Source organism: Lithobates pipiens, unplaced genomic scaffold, assembly GCF_037356315.1.
Source record: "Lithobates pipiens isolate NorthernLeopardFrog02 unplaced genomic scaffold, aLitPip1_a1.2 Scaffold_55, whole genome shotgun sequence".
Classification (NCBI taxonomy): domain Eukaryota; kingdom Metazoa; phylum Chordata; class Amphibia; order Anura; family Ranidae; genus Lithobates; species Lithobates pipiens.
In genome coordinates this window covers 3,355,280-3,374,160 of record NW_027507877.1, presented here as the reverse complement: position 1 = coordinate 3,374,160, position 18,881 = coordinate 3,355,280, and the positions used below count along the sequence as shown (strand labels likewise).

The window sequence follows — 18,881 nt, the reverse complement described above, 5'->3', positions numbered from 1 at the left end:
GAGGAGGAGGGAGGAGATGCAGGGGAAGTGAGGAAGCAGCCACCCACAGCCTGGAGAGAAGCAACCGCTGCCCAGGGCGCTGCCAGCAAGATGGGGTAAGTGCGGGGCTCTGACTACTGACAGACCAACGGAGGGGGGGGTGTGCCAGCAGAGCACATGGTGTTATTTTTGTCTGCACTAGTCACTTCTGGCAGGTTATACTGACACCACAGAATCCTGAGGTATGGCCAGGCCCCCCTCCATCACACAGAAGATGACCGACAGCCTGAAATGTGCACATTTCCCATGGAGCCTTTGTAGAGGGAGTATTTCCATTCCCTCCACTCAGATCTCAGATTACACTCAGCTCTATACTGTGCAGTGTGATCAGATCCCCACCTCTTGCCTGCTGGAGCTGAGAAATAGCATTTAACCTGTGTTATTTAGAAGTCCATGGAGGAGACAGGGCTGAAAATAAACAGCTACAACTTATGTAGGAGGATTTGTTTCATCTCTGTGTATTGCCCGAGGCCGGTCACTTCACTGGAGATATGGAAGGGTTTACATCCACTTTAAGTGATGTCATACACAGATGGGAGGGGGGGGGGGGGGTCACACCTTTTGATCTACATATAAATCAATTATTAGATACAATTAAAACATACAACAAAACATTGTTACATTATGTTTACTCTGCCACTCTTGCTGGAAATATCAGTGGGGGAAGTAATTGCTTGTAATATCAGTGGGGGGAGGGGAAGCCGCAGCATGGGGGGAGGAGTCGGGCTTAGGAAATATCCAAGTTGCAGACATTTTCATTCGTCCTCTTGCCTGTTATGTCTGAGACATTCCCCTTTCGTTACACCTCTGAACACATTGTTGTATTTTACATTGGATCTGCTCCCGGCTGCTCTCCACATTTCTCTTAGCGATGTCTAGCAGTTCATTCATCGTAGATTCACTATAGGAACGAATAATTGTGGCATATTTGTGACTCAAGTCCTCTATTTTTTCGGCATCTGAAAAAAACGTGTGTATCAGAATGTATAATTAAATAATAATAATAAATGAATGATCAATTAGATTATTTTTATAAGACAACTTCTCCAGTATCTTTCAAACATGTCTTATGGAACATTTAAAGTTTATTCACAAGAAAAAGAAAAGTCTATATTTCTGTGCTTCAGTTCAGTTCATGTCAAAGAAATTAAAATGGTCATGTTGCACTAGTAGTCATGACAACAACGCATCTCAGGGGCATGTCCCCCTTTATCAACCCACCCACCCCCCGAAATGTGTTGTCTTCATCGTTGATTGACCACTTCCCGACCGGCGCACGCCGATGTACGTCGGCAAAATGGCACAGGCAGGCAAATGGGCGTACCAGTATGTCCCTCGGACTCGATCGCCATGGGCATACCCGCGATCGTCTCACGGGGGTGGCTGAACTAGGAGATGCCGTTGTAAACAGCATCCCCCCGTTCTGCCTAGCAACAAGTGACGCTGATCTCTGCTCCATGTGACTGGAGCAGAGATCAGTGTTCACTATAAGAAAGCCCAGCCCCCCACAGTTAGTAATACGCCCCTAGGAACACTTAACCCCTACACTGCCACCCACTGGTTAACCCCCTTCACTGCCAGTGTCATTTACACAGGAATCACTGCATTTATATAGCACTGATTGCTGTATAAATGACAATGGTCCCAAAAATGTGTCAAAAATGTCCAATGTGTCCGCCACAATGTCGCAGTCACAATACAAATCACTGATCGCCGCCATTACTAGTAAAGAAAAAAATATTAATAAAAATGCCATAAAACTATCCCCTATTTTGTAAACGCTATAAATTTTGCGCAAACTAATCAATAATCGTTTACTGTGATTTTTTTGACCAAAAATATGTAGAAGAATATGCATCGGCCTAAACCGAGGGAAATTTTTTTTTATATATTTTTGGGGGATATATATTATAACAAAAAGTAAAAAATAATGTGTTTTTTTCAAAATTGTCGCTTTATTTTTGTTTATAGCACAAAAAATAAAAACCGCAGGGGTGATTAAATACCACCAAAAGAAAGCTCTATTTGTGGGGGGGAAAAAAAAGGACGTCAATTTTGTTTGGAAGCCACATCGCATGACCGCGCAATTGTCAGTTAAAGCGACGCAGTGCCGAATCGCAAAAAGTGGTCTGGTCTTAAGCCAGCAAAATGGTCCGGTCTGAAAGTGATTATAGAAACTGATCTTTTCTCGGTTGCAGCCAGCAGATCTGTGTTTGTTCTCGTAGTAGCCACTTGCTTCCCCCCTAGCCACCAGCAGTGCCGATCCATCTAGTCCATCCTGAGGTGAGAGTGACGCTCCACTTGAGCTTTATCTTGTCATAGATCTTCTGGCTATGCATAGCGGTGTCCCCTCTCTGTGGACTTTGTTATCCCACTGGAAAGCATGCACTGACAAGTGTGAGCAGTGGCGGCCAGTCCATCAGGGGCGCATGGGCACCACCCCCCTATTCATGCATTCGTCCCTCTGATCTACATGCAGGGCACTGGACGCATGGATTCGAATCAGGGGTTGTTTTTTTTTTATGCACATATAGGCTATATATAGGCTTTAAAAAAGGGTGGGCTTGGGGAGCAGAGTTGTGTGACAATAGCGAATTAATATTTGCTTTTGTCACACTGATTCTGCTCCCGGCCAATCAGGAAACCAAGACCCACCACCCGATTGGCCAAAAGGAGATCCGATTAGATTGGCCACCAGGAGGAGGAGGGAGGAGATGTAGGGGAACTAAGAAAGCAGCCGCCCACAGCCTGGAGAGAAGCTGCCGCTGTCACCGCCCAACACACTGAGTGCTGCCCGCAAGATGGGGTAAGTGCGGGTCCATTTATCCAACTAATGACTGACCAACTGGGGTGGTGCTGCCCTTGACCCCTATGACCCGGCCAACCAACACCAACCTGGGGCCAAGGGGATGTTGACCTCAGTTATGGAAATAAACCTTGAGAATAGGGATGAGCCCGATGGTCAACTCGAACATCGGGTGTTTGCCTATTTGCTGAATAGCGAACAATTTGGAGTGTTCGCGGCAAATTCGAAAGCCACGGAACACCCTTTAAAAGTCTATGGGAGAAATACAAAGTGCTAATTTTAAAGGCTTATTTGGATGGTATTGTCATAAAAAAGGTGTTTGGGGACCGTGTCATGTCATTTTTGCCATTTTCACACTTTTTTTGTTAAATGGTAGGGGTACTTTGGACCTTGTTACCATTTTACACAGGTGGGGAGGTCAAGATCTGAGGGTTCCTTTGTTAAAGGGGGTTTCCAGATTCTGATAACCCCCCCGCACACAGACCCCCACAACCAGCAGGCAAGGGTTGTGGAGATGAGTTCCTTGTCCCCAAAGCAGCCTCCCCATGTTGAGGGCATGTGGCCTGGTATGGTTCAGGAGGGAGGGCGCTCTCTCGTCCCCTTCCTCTTTTCCTGTGGCCTGCCAGGTTGTGTGCTCGAATAAGGGTCTAGTATGGTGTTTTGGGGGGACCCCCACACCATTTAAAAAAAATTAAAATTGGCGCAGGGTTCCCCTTAAAATCCATACCAGACCTGAAGGGCCTGGTATGGAATTTGGGGGGATCCCCATGCAATTTTTAAAAAAAAATTGGTTCGGGGTTCCCCTTAATATTCATACCAGACCCAAATGGCTTGGTAATGGACTGTGGGGGAATCCCATACCATTTTTTTTTTCAATGACTTTTATATGTATTGCCGGGACCGACAATTCATTATAGCCACGAGTACTTTTAAATTACTTTTTTTCCTTTAGAAATGTAATTTTGTGCAGGGACTATTTTAAACACGGGAAACATGCGCCACTTTACAGGCATACTATAGACACCCCCCAGGTATGAAATTTAAAGGAATATTTCACTTTTATTGTTCCACTTTAAGTATTATTAAAATCACTGCTCCTGAAAAAACGTCCGCTTTTAAAACTTTTTATTTGCATTGATACATGTCCCCTGGGGCAGGTCCCGGGTCCCCAAATACTTTTTATGACAATAACTTGCATATAGGCCTTTAAAATTAGCACTTTTGTTTTTTCATGTTCATGTCCCATAGACTTTAACGGTGTTCGTAAAAAATTTTTGCCTGTTCGCATGTTCTACTGCGAACCGAACAGGGGGGTGTTCGGCTCATCCCTACTTGAGAATGAGAACTTGGGATTTCAATTCCGAGGTAAGTTATACTTTGTTTGGCCCAAGAGAATGAGAAGTTCCGTTTGCATAGGTCAACTGTATTTGGGGGTAGTGATATATTGAGGGCTATAGATTTAGTGTGGTTAATTTTTAAATTGGATATGAGTTGAAAATATTCGAGATCTTGAATGATATTGGGCAGTGAGATATGGGGCTCCGAGAGGAAAAAGGAGCATATCGTCCGCAAAGGCAGCGACTTTGTATGTATGATTGTTGATTTCTATGCCTTTAATGTCAGGATTGGATCTAATTTTGTTTAGGAGGGGTTCTAGTGTAAGAACAAACAATAATGGCAAAAGGGGACAGCCCTGTCTTGTTCCGTTTCTTAACTTGAAGGCATTCGACAGGTGGCCGTTAACTCGTACACAAGCTGTAGGGTTGGAATAGAGCGCTTTGATATAGGCTCTCATCTGGGGTAAAAAACCTATGCGCATTAGAACTGCATCCATAAAGTCCCAGGCCACTCTTTCGAACGCCTTCTCTGCATCGAGAGACAAGAAAAAACCTTGTTTGTTTTTGGAAGTTAACCAATGATTAATGTTTAGGGCTTTGGTTGTATTATCTCTTCCCTCTCTTCCGGGGATAAATCCTACTTGGTCAAGCGAGATGAGTGATGGGAGCAGAGGAATGATTCTATTGGCTAAGATTTTTGCGTATATTTTGACGTCAACATTTATTAAAGAAATTGGCCTGTAATTTGTGACTAGAGTCAAATCTTTTCCTTCCTTAGGTATAACAGATATATGTGCTTCAAGTAATTGTTTTGGGGGATGTTGTTCAGAGTGGAGTGATTGGAACGTTTTCAGGAACCTTGGTTTCAATATATTGGTGAATGTTTTATAGTATTGTAGGGGTAGGCCATCGGGACCTGGTGCCTTGCCCACTTTCATATCTTTAATAGCTTAATCAAATTCCCTACCAGAGATGGGGGCTTCTAATTCTTGTGCCGTGTTCTCATCTATTTGAGGTGAGCTGTATTTTTCAAGGAAGTCTTGGATGAGTTTTGTTCTCTTGTCGGAGTTATGGGGACATTGGGGGTTAGAGGGAATATTGTATAGAGATTGATAATAAGCTTCGAATTGTTTGGCAATTTCGTCGTTCGAAGAGTATGAGTTGCCTTGTTTATCTCTTATCTGATGAATTGTTGGGGCAACTCTTTTATTTTGAACAGCCTTTGCTAATAGTCTTCCACTTTTATTGCCCTGCTCGTAATAAATTTTGTGTCTTAATATATATTGCCTCTTTGTTTACAAGTTCAGCTCCTCTGAGAGTAATGCTCTCGTTTTTGTCAATTCCTCAAAAGTGGAGATTGCAACAGTCTGTTTATGTGCAATTTCTAATTTGTGAATTTGCTCTATTAGTGATTTAATTTTGGCTTGTTTCGCTTTTTTGATTTTAGTTAGCTTATTGATAAATTCGCCTCTGATGACGCATTTGTGCGCTTCCCATTGAGTCAGGGAGGACGTTTCCTCATTTTCATTTCGTTCAAAGTATTCTTTTAGTTTGTCATTGAAATAGAGTACCTCTGTATGGTCTTTCAGGACAGAGGTGTTGAGTCTCCAAGTCTTGGTAATGGAGATTTTTCCTGGGAGGGTCAGGGTCATGGTAATAGGGTGATGGTCAGATAAGGTCATGGTTTCTATAGAAGAATGTTTCAGTAGTCCAAGATCAGATTGGGATATAAAGAAAAAGTCTATTCTAGAGTATTTTTGGTGAACTGTAGAGTCGTAAGTAAAATCTTTAGATTGTGGGTTCAGAGTTCTCCATGTGTCGTGAAGCATTAATTCTTGTAGTTGGAGTTTGATTTGTTTCAAAGCTCTATAGGGCAGGCTCGATGTACCATTTGAGGTGTCTATCAGGGGATTAAGGGGAACGTTAAAGTCTCCCCCTAGAATGAGCATGCCAGAGGCGAAATCTGTTAGTAAGTCTTTTATCTTTCAGAAGAAGGCCACTTGTTTCGTGTTGGGTGCGTATATGTTCGCTATTGTAATGAGATGGTGGTCTAACTTCCCTTTAAGAAAAATATATCTCCCCCCCGGGTCTTGCATGGTATCGTGGATCTGTAAAGAAGTTTGTTTAGAGATGAGGATTGATACCCCCTTGGTTTTCCCTTCTGGGTTTGTAGCATGGAATGCAGTTGGGTATCTCTTGTCGTGCATATTGGGAACACTGTTAGTTTTAAAATGGGTCTCTTGTATGCATACAATATTTGCTTTTAGTTTATGAGCTTCATTTAAAAGTTTGGTTCTCTTAGTGGGTATGTTGAGCCCTTTGGCATTTATAGATACTAGGTTTTACCCACCTTCATGACCAGGGCATTTTTTGCTATTTGGCACTGCGCTACTTTAACTGGCAATTGTCATGCAACGCTTTACACATCTATAGTAGCTATAGAAGTAGAGAGGCTCCCCACTACCTGCTGGATAAGTACACAAGAAGGTCACATTGGCAGATAACACGGACTCCCCCAAGGTGTGGGATCTAGACACTAAGTGGTATTCACCAGAGCTCCTGATGGTGGGGATGGGTTTTGCTGCAGGTTAGTACAAGGTCACAGTCCTCAGGGTCTCTCTACCAGGAGGTGAGCAAGCCGGGGTCCAGTAGCAGATATAGCAGGTAGGGAACAAGCAGAAGTGTAGTCAGTAAACAAGCTAGAGGTCAGTAACAAGTGGTTGCAGGTTGGGAACAAGTGGAAGCGGAGTCAAAGAACAAGCCAATGGTCGGTAATACATCGTAGTGGAGATAAGGACAAATGCAGGTACACAAATGCATATATGATATCACCTGGAGAGAGCACTAATCTGGCAAACAGTAAGGTCAGAGACATGGCTTGAATAGTAAGTTTATGGGAAGGGCAAAGAGCTCAAGGTTCACCAGAAAAAAAAAGATACAAGGCAAGATTGTTCTAAGGGATCAGAGAGGGAGCTGTTCAGCCTCTCAAGTGGTTCAGCAAGAAGAGCCACCACCACCTGGACCAGCAGAGGTCATGGATTCAGATCCTGGTTTTGACACTCAATGAAAACACAAGCCATATTGCAGGACTTCTCTGTAAACTCACCTCCACAAGTCTGGATGTTGAAGAGAGGAAAGTGCATCACATCGGGCTTCTCATTTCCATCTCCTTCAAAGATGTAGCAACTTTTTGTTGGAGTGCTCTCATAACTTTCTTCAGCGATTTCCGGAAAAGGAATCTGGTGAGCCTTACAGTATTTAACTGTTTCTTTCACTGTCTAGTAAAGAAAGAAAAATATATAAAAATGTGCCAAATTCATGAAAAATATCACTAATTATGCTCAAAATTAAGTGAACCACAGGAAACAAATTTCAGACTGTGTGTTATGACTAACATACAGCATATTATACTGTATCTATTATAGTACAGGTCTGGTGATTTTCCAGACTTGCATATAAAATCTGTTTTAGAAGTAAACATCTTCTTGTGTGAACATTTCTCATACAAATACCACTGGAAAAATGCTTGCACATGCTGCCCTCTAATACAATGGAAACAGACACTAATGTTGTATATTGGGCAAATGTAAAAGATTTGATGGGCCATGTACACATTTTGGCTGCTCCCATTGTTTTAGAGGAGTTTGAGTCAAATATTTCACCCATGCCACATCAATGAAAGTCAACAGCTTGACCTTTTGACATATTTGATCTAATGCAGGTCATGTATGACACGATAGTGCCATCTAGAGTTGGCATTAGAAAATGATTTTCTCATAGAAACTGATGTAGAAAGGAAGCATTACAGGGACATGCTCATGTGGCAATGTCTACCCAAACTTTCAAAATAAAAGGCTAGCAGCATAATCTGAAAGAGGAGCTAAATATATACAAAAAAAAAGGAAGAAGTAACGTTTGTGCCAGAGAAGGCTCATCACCTCGGGATGACACTAGGAGAGAGCCCAATTTCTGCAATTGCTTAAAATAACCTGGTGTCCTTGTTGACTACTGAAGCTACTACTGTATAACCCAAGCTAAGTAATTTGTTAGTGTATCCCATCTCATACAGACCATTGTCAATGCTAATTTGTAGAAAGGTTAGATAGCATGTGCATGTGTGGGGTTTTCATGTTTGTAGTACTTTGTATGCCTTGTATTTTTTTGGCTTGTATATGCAGCATTCTTGTTAAGGAAAAGCATACAGTATTGATATACTATGGGGAGTTCTACTTCCTGGACATTTGTAGGACCAAGGACTAAGGTTTCTGCTGGTTATTGGTTATCCTTGGTTACAGAGGCACAACCCCTCTTTTGATTGGCTCCATGCTGAGGTTCTCTCCTGGTCACCACAATCCAGTGAGACATGCTTCCCGAAGAGAGGAAGCCAGAGGAGTTACGCAATTTTAGGGATGTCTTTGATAAAGGTCAAGCCGGTAGTTTGCCTCCACACCAGTCTTATGATTGCGCAATTGACCTTCAACCTGGTGCCATACCCCCTCGTGGCTGGGTTTACCCTTTGTTGGTCTTGGAGAATAAGGCCATGGAGGAGTATGTTGCAGATGCACTTTCTTGAGGTTTCATCCACATATCCTCATCTCCTGCTGGTGCTGGTTTCTTCTCCGTCAAAAAGAAGAGGGGTGAACTGAGACCTTGTATTGATTATAGGGGTCTCAATCGTGTCACGATTAAGAATGTCTACCCTGATTCCATTGATTACAGAGTTAGTTGACCACCTCAAGGAAGCAACGGTTTTCACGAAGCTTGACTTGAGAGGAGCATACAATCTTGTGCGGATTAAGGAGGTTGATAAGTGGAAAACTGCATTTATTACCAGAACAGGCCATTACGAGTACCTGGTAATGCCTTTTGGCCTTTGTAATGCCCCGGCAGTTTTCCAGGAATATATTAACGATGTCCTCTGAGATTTGTTGCAGTTATGTGTGGTGGTTTATCTCAATGATATCCTTATATTTTCCAAGTCCCTGGAGAGCCACCACACAGATCTCTGTCATGTGCTTCAGAAACTAAGAGAGAACAATCTCTATTGTAAACTGGAGAAGTACAAGTTCCATCGTGAACTAGTTATATTCCTGGGCTATGTCATTTCCACTGCTGGTTTTTCGATGGACCCAGAGAAACTTTCGGCAGTCCTACAGTGGCCTTCGGTCCATGGGTTTACATCCTGTGCAGCGTTTCCTGGGCTTTGGCAACTACTATCGGAAGTTTATTCGTAACTTCTCGTCTCTGGTCAAGCCCAACTGATATGACCAGAAAGGACGGTAACCTACAGAGTTGGTCTCCGGAGTCCATTAAGGCCTTTGCGGCTCTCAAGGCTGCCTTTGTTTCTGTTCCTGTGTTGGCACACCTCATCCTACATTGCCTTTTATCCTAGAAGTTGATGCTTCTGAGACTGGAGTTGGCGCTCTTCTGTCTCAACGCCCTAACTCAGAGCGCTATGCATCCATGTGGTTACTTTTCCAAGAAATTGTCACCTGCTGAGTGCAATTACGAGATTGGTGACAGAGAGCTGTTGGCGATCATTTTAGCCCTGAAAGAATGGAAACATCTCCTTGAAGGTAACACTGTGCTGGTTCTCGTTCTTGCTGACCATAAGAATCTCACATTCTTGTCTGAGGCTAAGCGACTCTCTCCCAGAAGGGCACAACGGGCTCTTTTCTTGTCGAGTTTTAATTACATTGTCTCATGTTTACCCGGTACTAAGAATGTAAGGGCTGATGCCTTGTCATGACAATTTTTCCTCCACTTCCAAGTCGGAGTCGGTTCCGGTTCCTGTGATTCCTCCTGATCGTATCCTGGCTACGGTTCGCACCAGTCTTACTTCTCCTTTGGGTGACAAAATTCTTGCTGCTCAGGTCCATGCTCCTCCTGAGAAACCTTGTGACCGCTGCTTTGTCCCAGAGTCTCTGTACTGCCGTGCTCCAGACTTACCATTCTCCCAAGGCAGCTGGCCATTCTGGGACGAATCAACTCATTTGGGCCATTTCCCAACAATTCTGGTGGCCTAGTCTATGGGCTGATGTAACTGCCTTCATAGCTGCCTGTTCCGTGTGTGCTCACTGCACAGAGTAAGGCTCCCCGACACCTTCCAGTGGGCCTCCTACAACCCATACCCAATGGAGAGAGGCCCTGGACCCACCTGTCAATGTATTTCATTGTGGAGTTGCCCAACTCCCAAGGCAACACTGTTATCCTTATGGTGGTTGACCGGTTCTCAAAGATGTGTTATTGTATTCAACTTAAGAAGCTGCCCACTTCTAAGGAACTGGCTTCCATTTTTGCTTGGGAGATCTTTTGCTTACATGGGCTACCCAAGATGATTGTCTCGGATAGAGGTAGTCAGTTTGTCTCCTGGTTCTGGCAAGCCTTTTGTGCACAGCACAGTTGGGAATTCAGCTTGCTTTCTCTTCTACGTATCACCCGCAGTCTAATGGGCCGCAGAGCGAGCCAATCAGTCCTTGGAGCAATTCCTACGTTGCGATATTTCTGGCCACCATAACAACTGGTCTGACCTATTATTGTGGGCAGAGTTTACTCACAACAGTGCCTTGAATTCTGTCTCCATTTATGGCAAATTATGGTTTCCAACCTTCCATGTTGCCTGACTTATTTGTTCCGCAGAGTATTCCTGCGTTAGAGGAGCATCTCCGTGGTCTTCGTTCCACTTGGGTACAAGTCCAGGAGGCTTTGCGTCATGCTAATGATAAGTACAGACTCCATGCTGACCACAGATGCCTGCCTGCGCCTTCCTACCAGGTTGAGGACAGGGTCTGGCTGTCATCTCACAACCTCCGGCTTCGTGTTCCCTCACTGATATTTTCACCTCAGTTTATTGGGCCTTTCCATATCCTTTGCAGCATTACCCCAGTGGCTTACGCGTTAGACCTTCCTCCTAGTATGCGCATCTCAAATGTGTTTCACGTCTCCTTATTGAAACTGTTGGTCTGCAACCGATTTACCAGCTCGGTGCCATGTCCTGACCCTATACAGATTGAGAACCATGAGGAGTATCAAATACAATCCATTGTTGACTCCCGTAGGTTCCATGGGTGCATACAGTACCTGGTGCATTGGATGGCGGTACGGTCCGGAGGAACACTCCTGGGTTTCATCCTCAGACGTACATGCTCCTTTCCTCCTCTGCGATTTCCATCAATGTTTTTCCCTCAAGCCCGGTGACCCTCCGAGGGAGAGGGGTCATTGAGGAGGGGGTACTGTCAGGGCTGGCTTAGCCCTTCCTTCTCTGGGCTGACTGCTCAGCTGTCGGCTATTGCCAGCTCTCATCTCTCTCCACAGTTACCAGCTGCTCCTGATCGTCTGACCTGCCTACTTAGAAAGTGTCCAGCTCACTTCATCTCTGCCTTCGTCTCGGTCACATCACAAGAAGCCATCTCCTGCGTTCCTGTTTAAAGACTGGCTTGCTGACATCCCTTCTGGCTCCTTATCCTGCTTGCTGTTCCTCCACTTGGATCCCTGACTTCTGGCCTGGCTGACTACCCGATCTGGTTATTGAACTCTGGCCTGGCTGACTAACTTTTTATTTTTTATTAATAACCAAGTGTGATTTAATTGTACTTCTTTCTCGATCTGGTTCATGGTTTCTGACACCCAGCCTCCCCCCTATGTGAATTGGTAACAGGGACATTGTACCCCTACCATTTCACAAAAAAAGTGTCAAAAATAGTAAAAATTACAAGGGACAGTTTGAGACAAATCCTTATTTAAAAAAAAAAAAAAAAAAGTCCCACAATGTAACTCCATCGTCAATCACGTCGCCCGACGGACTGGAAAAAAAAACACAACAGCTCCGCCTCCATGGGAGGCTCTCGCTGACTGCAGGCTTTTCGCTCTGACAGCTGTTATATAGCTAAGGGCGGGTCCACCCAGTGATGTAAAGGGTGACCCCCACCCCCCTCAGGCGCCCATCTGAAATTTTTAGCTTTTTGTGAGACAGAAAGAGCTTTATTTTGCTGGTACTCATTCAACACTTTGTTTTTTGTTTTGTTTTTTGATGAAAAAAGACTGAACCTTTTGAAAATTAAAAGTTTTCTTTGTTTCTCTTTTACTCTTTTGCAGATAAGTAATTTTTCTTCTTTACTTAAGGGGTGCTGATGAGACAACACTGATGGGCGCTGATGTGAAAATGTCCAAATTGGGGCCAAAATGTCAATATTTTGCGTGGCCACCATTAGTTTCCAGCACTGACTTAATTTGTATACAATGTAAACAGGGCAGGGCTCTCCTCCTTCTGGGTGGACATCATACAACGTCCTCCCGTTCACACCACCCTCACCCATTCCCTCAGACACAACACATCACCGATCAAGGTGACATCGAGGCTCCATTGATGGGGCACTGATGAGGATCCATTGATGGGCACTGCTGAGGCTCCATTGATGGGCACTGCTGAGGCTCCATTGATGGGCACTGATAGCCTGCACTGATGGACACTGATAAGGCTCCATCAATGGGCACTAATGAGGCTCCACTGATGTGCACTGATGAGGCACTGAAATGCTGCACTAATGGACGCTGATTGGCACTGATGGGGCTGCACTGATGATCAGTGCAAATGTCCCCTGTAACATGAAAGCTGGCTATCAGCTTTCTTTTCCTCACACAGTGATCGCACGGAGGAAAAGATATGCCAATAACCAGCATTTGTTTAGACGTAATCAGCTGTGATTGGACACAGCTGATCACATGGTAAAGAGCCAATATCATTGTCTCTTTACCCTGATCGGTGATGTGTTGTGTCCGAGGGAGATGGGTGAGGGTGGTGTGAGCGGGAGGATGTTGTATGATGTCCACCCAGAAGGAAGAGAGCCCTGCCCTGTTTACATTGTTTACAAATTAAGGCAGTGCTGGGAAATAATGGTGGCCAAACAAAATATTGACATTTTGGGCCCAATTTGGACATTTTCACTTAAGCCCCATACACACTATCAGTTTTTTTCTGCTGAGTTTTTCCCTCAGATTTCCCAAAAGCATATAATATATGAGGTCAAACCTTAGGAGTTTCAATTTGCATGCAATCAGGCCGGCCCTTCTACTACATGGTTTTGGTAAACCTGAAGGAAAAACTCAGCAGAAAAGCTGATAGTGTGTATATGGGGCTTGGGGTGTACTCACTTTTGTTGTCAGCTATTTAGACATTAATGGCTGTGTGTTGAGTTATTTTGAGGGGACGGCAAATTTACACTGTTATACAAGCTGTACACTCACTACTTTACATTGTAGACAAGTGTCATTTCATCAGTGTTGTCACATTGTCACTTTGTGAGATAGTGTGTGTATGTATAATTATATATGTGAGATAGTGTGTGTGTGTCTATATATACACATACATATATATATATATATATATATATATATATATATATATATATATATATATATATATATATATATATATATATATATATATATATATATATATATAGATACACACATTTTTTTTTTTTTTTTTACATTGATACATGTTCCCCAAAACAGTACCCTCCTCCCCATGCTAGTTTTTATTCCCCCCCCCCCCCCCAATCAATGGGCATTTTTAGTATGACAGATTTGGCTCCTATTGATTTTAGTGGAGTTGGGGTTTGAGCTTGAAGAACATTGCTTGAACTGAAGAACCCAGGGCAGCTCAGCTCCTCTCCCATAATTATTTCAATACGTTTTATATCTGCTGTTGGCAAGTTGCATTGAATGACCATAAAATGCGATTACCTCAAATGGATCTCCTGCGCTGAAGTCAAAAGACAAAATCAGATCTACTTTGCGATGAGGACGTAACATTAAGGGGTACGGAGTATTAATTTCCAACCCGGCATCGATCAGATGGATGTGCTTTTTATCAAAGAGGCCGCTGCTTTCCTGGATTTTATCTACAAAATAAATCAATAAAAATGATTAAAATATCCGCTGAAATGCTCAAATCATTAACAGTTGCACTACCGAAGCCAGGGAAGGATCCTGGTACTAGTTTTCGCCCTATTTCTTTGTTGAATAAAGACCTGAAAATGTATGCTAAACTGCTAGCTACTAGGCTGATGGACATACCACCTTCCATCATTCATTTAGACCAATCAGGATTTACGAAAGGTCATCAGTTGCCAGACGCTACTAGGTGGCTGATTAATGTCATAAATCTAGCCCAGGGGTCTCCAAACTTTCTAAACAAAAGGCCGGTTTACTGTCCTTCAGACTTTAAGGGGCTGGGCCGCAGCCATCAGAAGTACAAAACCCCCCATCATTAGTGTCATTTGGGAGGAATTGTGCTTCATCATTGTGAGGAATGCTGCCCCACCATTGGGAGGAATTCTGCTACCAGCTCCGGCTCCTGGACTACAATACACCTCCTCTCCTAGTCCAGGTTCCAAATCCGAAATTTGGAAATCTGAAATTCGGAAATCCAAAAATCCGAAATTCGGAAATCCGAAAATCCGAAATTCGGAAATCCGAAAATCAGAAAAAAAGAAAGAAAATCTGTTTAATTCTAAATAATAACTAACTATTAAATTATAGGTATTGGAATTCCCTTTCAAATTTGTCAAATTAGTGAACGTAACGAGTACGAATTTATCCAAAGTTACGAATTTATCCGAAGTTACGAACTAAATTATCTGAAATAACTAATGCCGCATCTAAACCAAATGAAAAATAACGATCTAATAATAATTAAAAAAAAAAAACATTTTATTCTTATTAATTATTTATTATTAATTTGTTCCGTTCCATTTGTTTAGATGCGGCATTCGTTATTTAAGATAATTCATAACTTCAGATAAATTCACACTCGTTAATTTAATAGTTGTTAATTAAACTGATTTTCTTTTTTTCAGATTTAAACATTTTTGGACTTTCAAATCTCAAATCCGAAAATTCGTAAATTCGTAAATTCTGAATATCGAAAATTCATAGATTCGGAAATTCATAGATTCCGAAAATCGGAAAAATCTAAAATTTGGAAATTCGAAAAATCAAAATGTGAAAATTCCCGAAATTTCCGAATTCTGAATTTTCAAATTTACGAATTTTAGATTTTCAGAATTTCCGAAAAAAATCAAAAAAACGAATGAAACGAACACGAAAATTAACTAATTTTTTGTCATTGCACATGTCTAGCTCTGTCTAATTGGGCGACTATGTGGCAGATGAGGTTTAATGTTGATAAATGTAAATTTCTGCCCTTGCTAAGAATATGCATCATACATACTAGGGGGAGTACAACTGGGAGGATCCATAGTGGAGAAGGATCTGGGGGTTTTGGTAGATCATAAGCTCAATAATAACATGCAATGCCAAGCTGCGGTTTCCAAAGTGAGCAAAGTCCTTTCCTGTATTGAGAGGTATGGACTCCAGAGAGAGAGATATCATCTGTACAAATCATTAGTAAGACCTCATCTGGAATATGCAGTTCAGTTTTGGGCACCAGTTCTCAAAAAGGATATCGGGGAACTGGAGAAAGTGCAGAGAAGGGCAACCAAACTGATAAGAGGCATGGAGGAACTCAGCTATGAGGAAAGATTAGAGGAACTGAATGTATTCACTCTTGAGAAGAGGAGAATAAGGGGGATATGATCAACATGTACAAATATTTAAAGGGTCCATATGGTGAACTTGGTGTTGAGTTATTTTCTTTACGGTCAACCCAGAGGACACGGGCACTCTTTACATCTAGAGGAAAAGAGATTTCATCTCCAAATACGGAAAGGTTTCTTCACAGTAAGAGCTGTGAAAATGTGGAATAGACTCCCGCCAGAGGTGGTTATGGTCAGCTCAGTAGGTTACTTTAAGAAAGGCCTGGATGCTTTCCTAAGTGTACATAATATAATTGGGTACTGACATTTATAGGGTTATTTATAAGTTGATCCAGGGAAAATCAGATTGCCTCTTGGGGGATCAGGAAGGATTTTTTTCCCCTGCTGTAGCAAATTGGAGTTAGTCAACCTGACTAACTATGTAACTTTGTAACCTGTCAGGCACTTGTGCCCCTATGCACTCCCGAGCCCCTTTATGCTTTATCAGGGGTTCTCGAGCCAGAGGAATACAAGAATCCGCTCCTTGCATAAGTGGGCTCAACCACCAGGTACGTGACAGTACTGGACAGCCATGTCCAAGCCCATGCAGGGAACCTCTCCAATGGATGAACTTTGCCGTCACCTTACCGGACTTACTCAAGCTGTAAAGAACCTGCAAGAAGGTTACAACCAGGCTGGTGGAATGTGTTCAGGTTCTGTCTGCATCTTCACCACCTTCACCTGGAACTTCTGCTGCTCCCTTAGTAGTGATGTTGCCGCTTGAACCTAAGGTCCCTACACCCAAAAGGTTCTCAGGAGACCGTAGTAAATTCAGAGCATTCCGTAATGCCTGCAAACTTTTCTTTGCTCTGCCACCCCAAACTTTTTTGCTTGAATCTACTAAAGTGGGTTTCGTCATCTCCCTGCTGCTAGGCAAACCACAGTCAGTTCTCGAACCAGAGGAATACGAGAAGCCGCTCCCTGCATAAGTGGGCTCAACCACCAGGTACGTGACAATTCCACTGATAACTATCAATACCTGCAAATCGCCCACTTATTGAAAAACACCCGAAGTCCGGCTATATCTTTTCCCTGGCAAATAGCCCAATATTATCAAACTATTTACACAAAAAACAAGAGTATTTCATTATTCTATACACACAATCCAAGATAAAAAATAATTGATCAAATCCTCTCCAATCCTAGTTTAGGAGCAAGACTTTGGTAAAGAATACTCTGTTAAGCGGTTGAAGAGGGTCTTGAGTGCTAAATGTGCCTCTACAAAAAACACCAACCTATGAGAATTGACCCAAAACCTTTTGATGAGATGGTACCTACTGTAAATCCACATGGACTAATTTTAATCCACATGGACCAATCTAAATACTCCCCAGACACATCTCCCAACTGCTGGAGAAATTGTGGTGGCTCGGGAGACCTTAATACATATTATATCGTTTTGCCCAAGACTGTCTAAATATTGGCCCCAAATCTTTAATCTCATTACTCGGGTTCTAGAACTGAATATTCCAGCAGCTCCAGTTATGGCAATACTATCCCTGGAAATAGAGTCTATTCCTCCTGCATCTCGAACCTTGGTATCACATATTCTGTTGGCAGCATGTCTTACCATAGTTCGATACTAGAAGGACTACTAGAAGGAATCTAAGGTCCCAGTTATAGAGGTGGTTATCCAAATGACAAATACCCATGGAACAAATGAAGTATTCTTTGCGTCCAGTATTGGTAAATACTCGCCCATTGTTGACCAATGGCGTCCTTGGCTGGTGGGGTATTTGAAGCTCTCAGACTATTGACACCACTCTTTATATGATTGCAGTGTGACATGATAGTATCTGACTGTGTTTGTTGAATTGACAAATTGTTTTTACGTTACGTTACTAACTTTATCTTTTCTCCACTACCTATTCCATATTATTACCTTGAGCAAGATCTTTGTTGAAAAATTATTTACTGGGAATTGAGCTCATGTACCAGGTTGGGCACTGTGTAATAAGTGCGTTAACTCTACTGTTTTCTCATCTATTGTGAAACTATAAAATCCAATAAAAAACGAATTGAAAGGAAAAATAATAATATCACACAAAAGAAAGTCAAAACATGTTCAGGTGCCCTTGTGAGCATTCTATTGGTTCATCAGTATTTTTAAGTTAAATAAAAGAGACACTCTTACAAATATTTTCAGAATAGGAGAATATGTAAAGCCATACACAAAAATCTCACACAAACTTTAGGTTGTTAAAGTCATTAATAAACGTTTTAAATCTACATGTTTTATTAAAAAGTGTCAACTAGCAGGCTTTTTAATGCAGAAGAGACAGTAAGGGGCCGATGTATAGAACGTTGGTTGTCTGAATGTGACAAAACATCGGTACAATCAGGATGAAAATTCCCACACTTCCTCTATTATGTGTGGTTCCTGAATCATCAGCGCCATCTAGTGCCACAAAGATGGCAGCACCACAAATTCTGGTTGCTGTGACACAATTCGGTTTCCTGTGATGACATCACTTCCTCAACGTGTTTCATTCCATTAGACTTTATCAAGAGCAGGGACCGGAATTTGCAGTGCGGCCATCTTTTAATGGATATGTGATCTTTCCTTTGTACATGTAAGCATACTGGAGAAAAAAATATGTTTTTACTTAAAAATACTACACTGTTGGAATCTCTTTTTTATGAGGTGGAATGGTGAATCTGGAAAAGGTAGCAGAGAAGAGGAGAATGACGATTGGGTGCATTCTAGACCGATTATGGTTGCAAGGCTCTGGTGAGGCTCCATTGCATGAGAGGACACCTGATGGTGGAAGAGTGTTGGTGGCACAGTGTAGAGGTCTCTGCTTATTGTGAGCACATAAATACGTAAAGTGTGGGGAAGCACAGTTGTGGTTTGATAGTATCACTCTATGATGGTTTTTGTTTATCCATGAGGAATTATTGAACAGAAGGTGTGACAAGCAATGGAGGGAAGAGGAGAGGGGGACACGGGATTGTAGCTGAGCACAAGTGTGATTTGACCCATTACTATCTGGTGAGCATTTATGATATTCGTGAGAAAATTACTTGAAGAGGATTGTTGATTAGGGAACTTTGCACATGGGGATGTTATCTTATCTCTGTAATAGACAATTTCATGTCAAA

The 18,881-nt window shown here is 42.4% G+C and overlaps 1 protein-coding gene across 1 annotated transcript in view; it reads right to left on the bottom strand.

Moving 5' to 3' along the window:
* Window positions 1-651: 651 nt before the first annotated feature.
* The window catches only part of LOC143957720 (cytosolic phospholipase A2 gamma-like), a 99,245-nt gene continuing 81,015 nt past the window's right edge, over window positions 652-18,881 (bottom strand). Inside the window, exons 16-18 of the mRNA XM_077467419.1 lie at window positions 13,927-14,084; window positions 7,289-7,460; window positions 652-998 (exon numbers count right to left, since the gene is read on the bottom strand). Coding sequence (XP_077323545.1) covers window positions 814-998; window positions 7,289-7,460; window positions 13,927-14,084 — 515 coding nt within the window. The 3' untranslated portion in view covers window positions 652-813. The remainder of the gene's footprint in view (window positions 999-7,288; window positions 7,461-13,926; window positions 14,085-18,881) is intronic.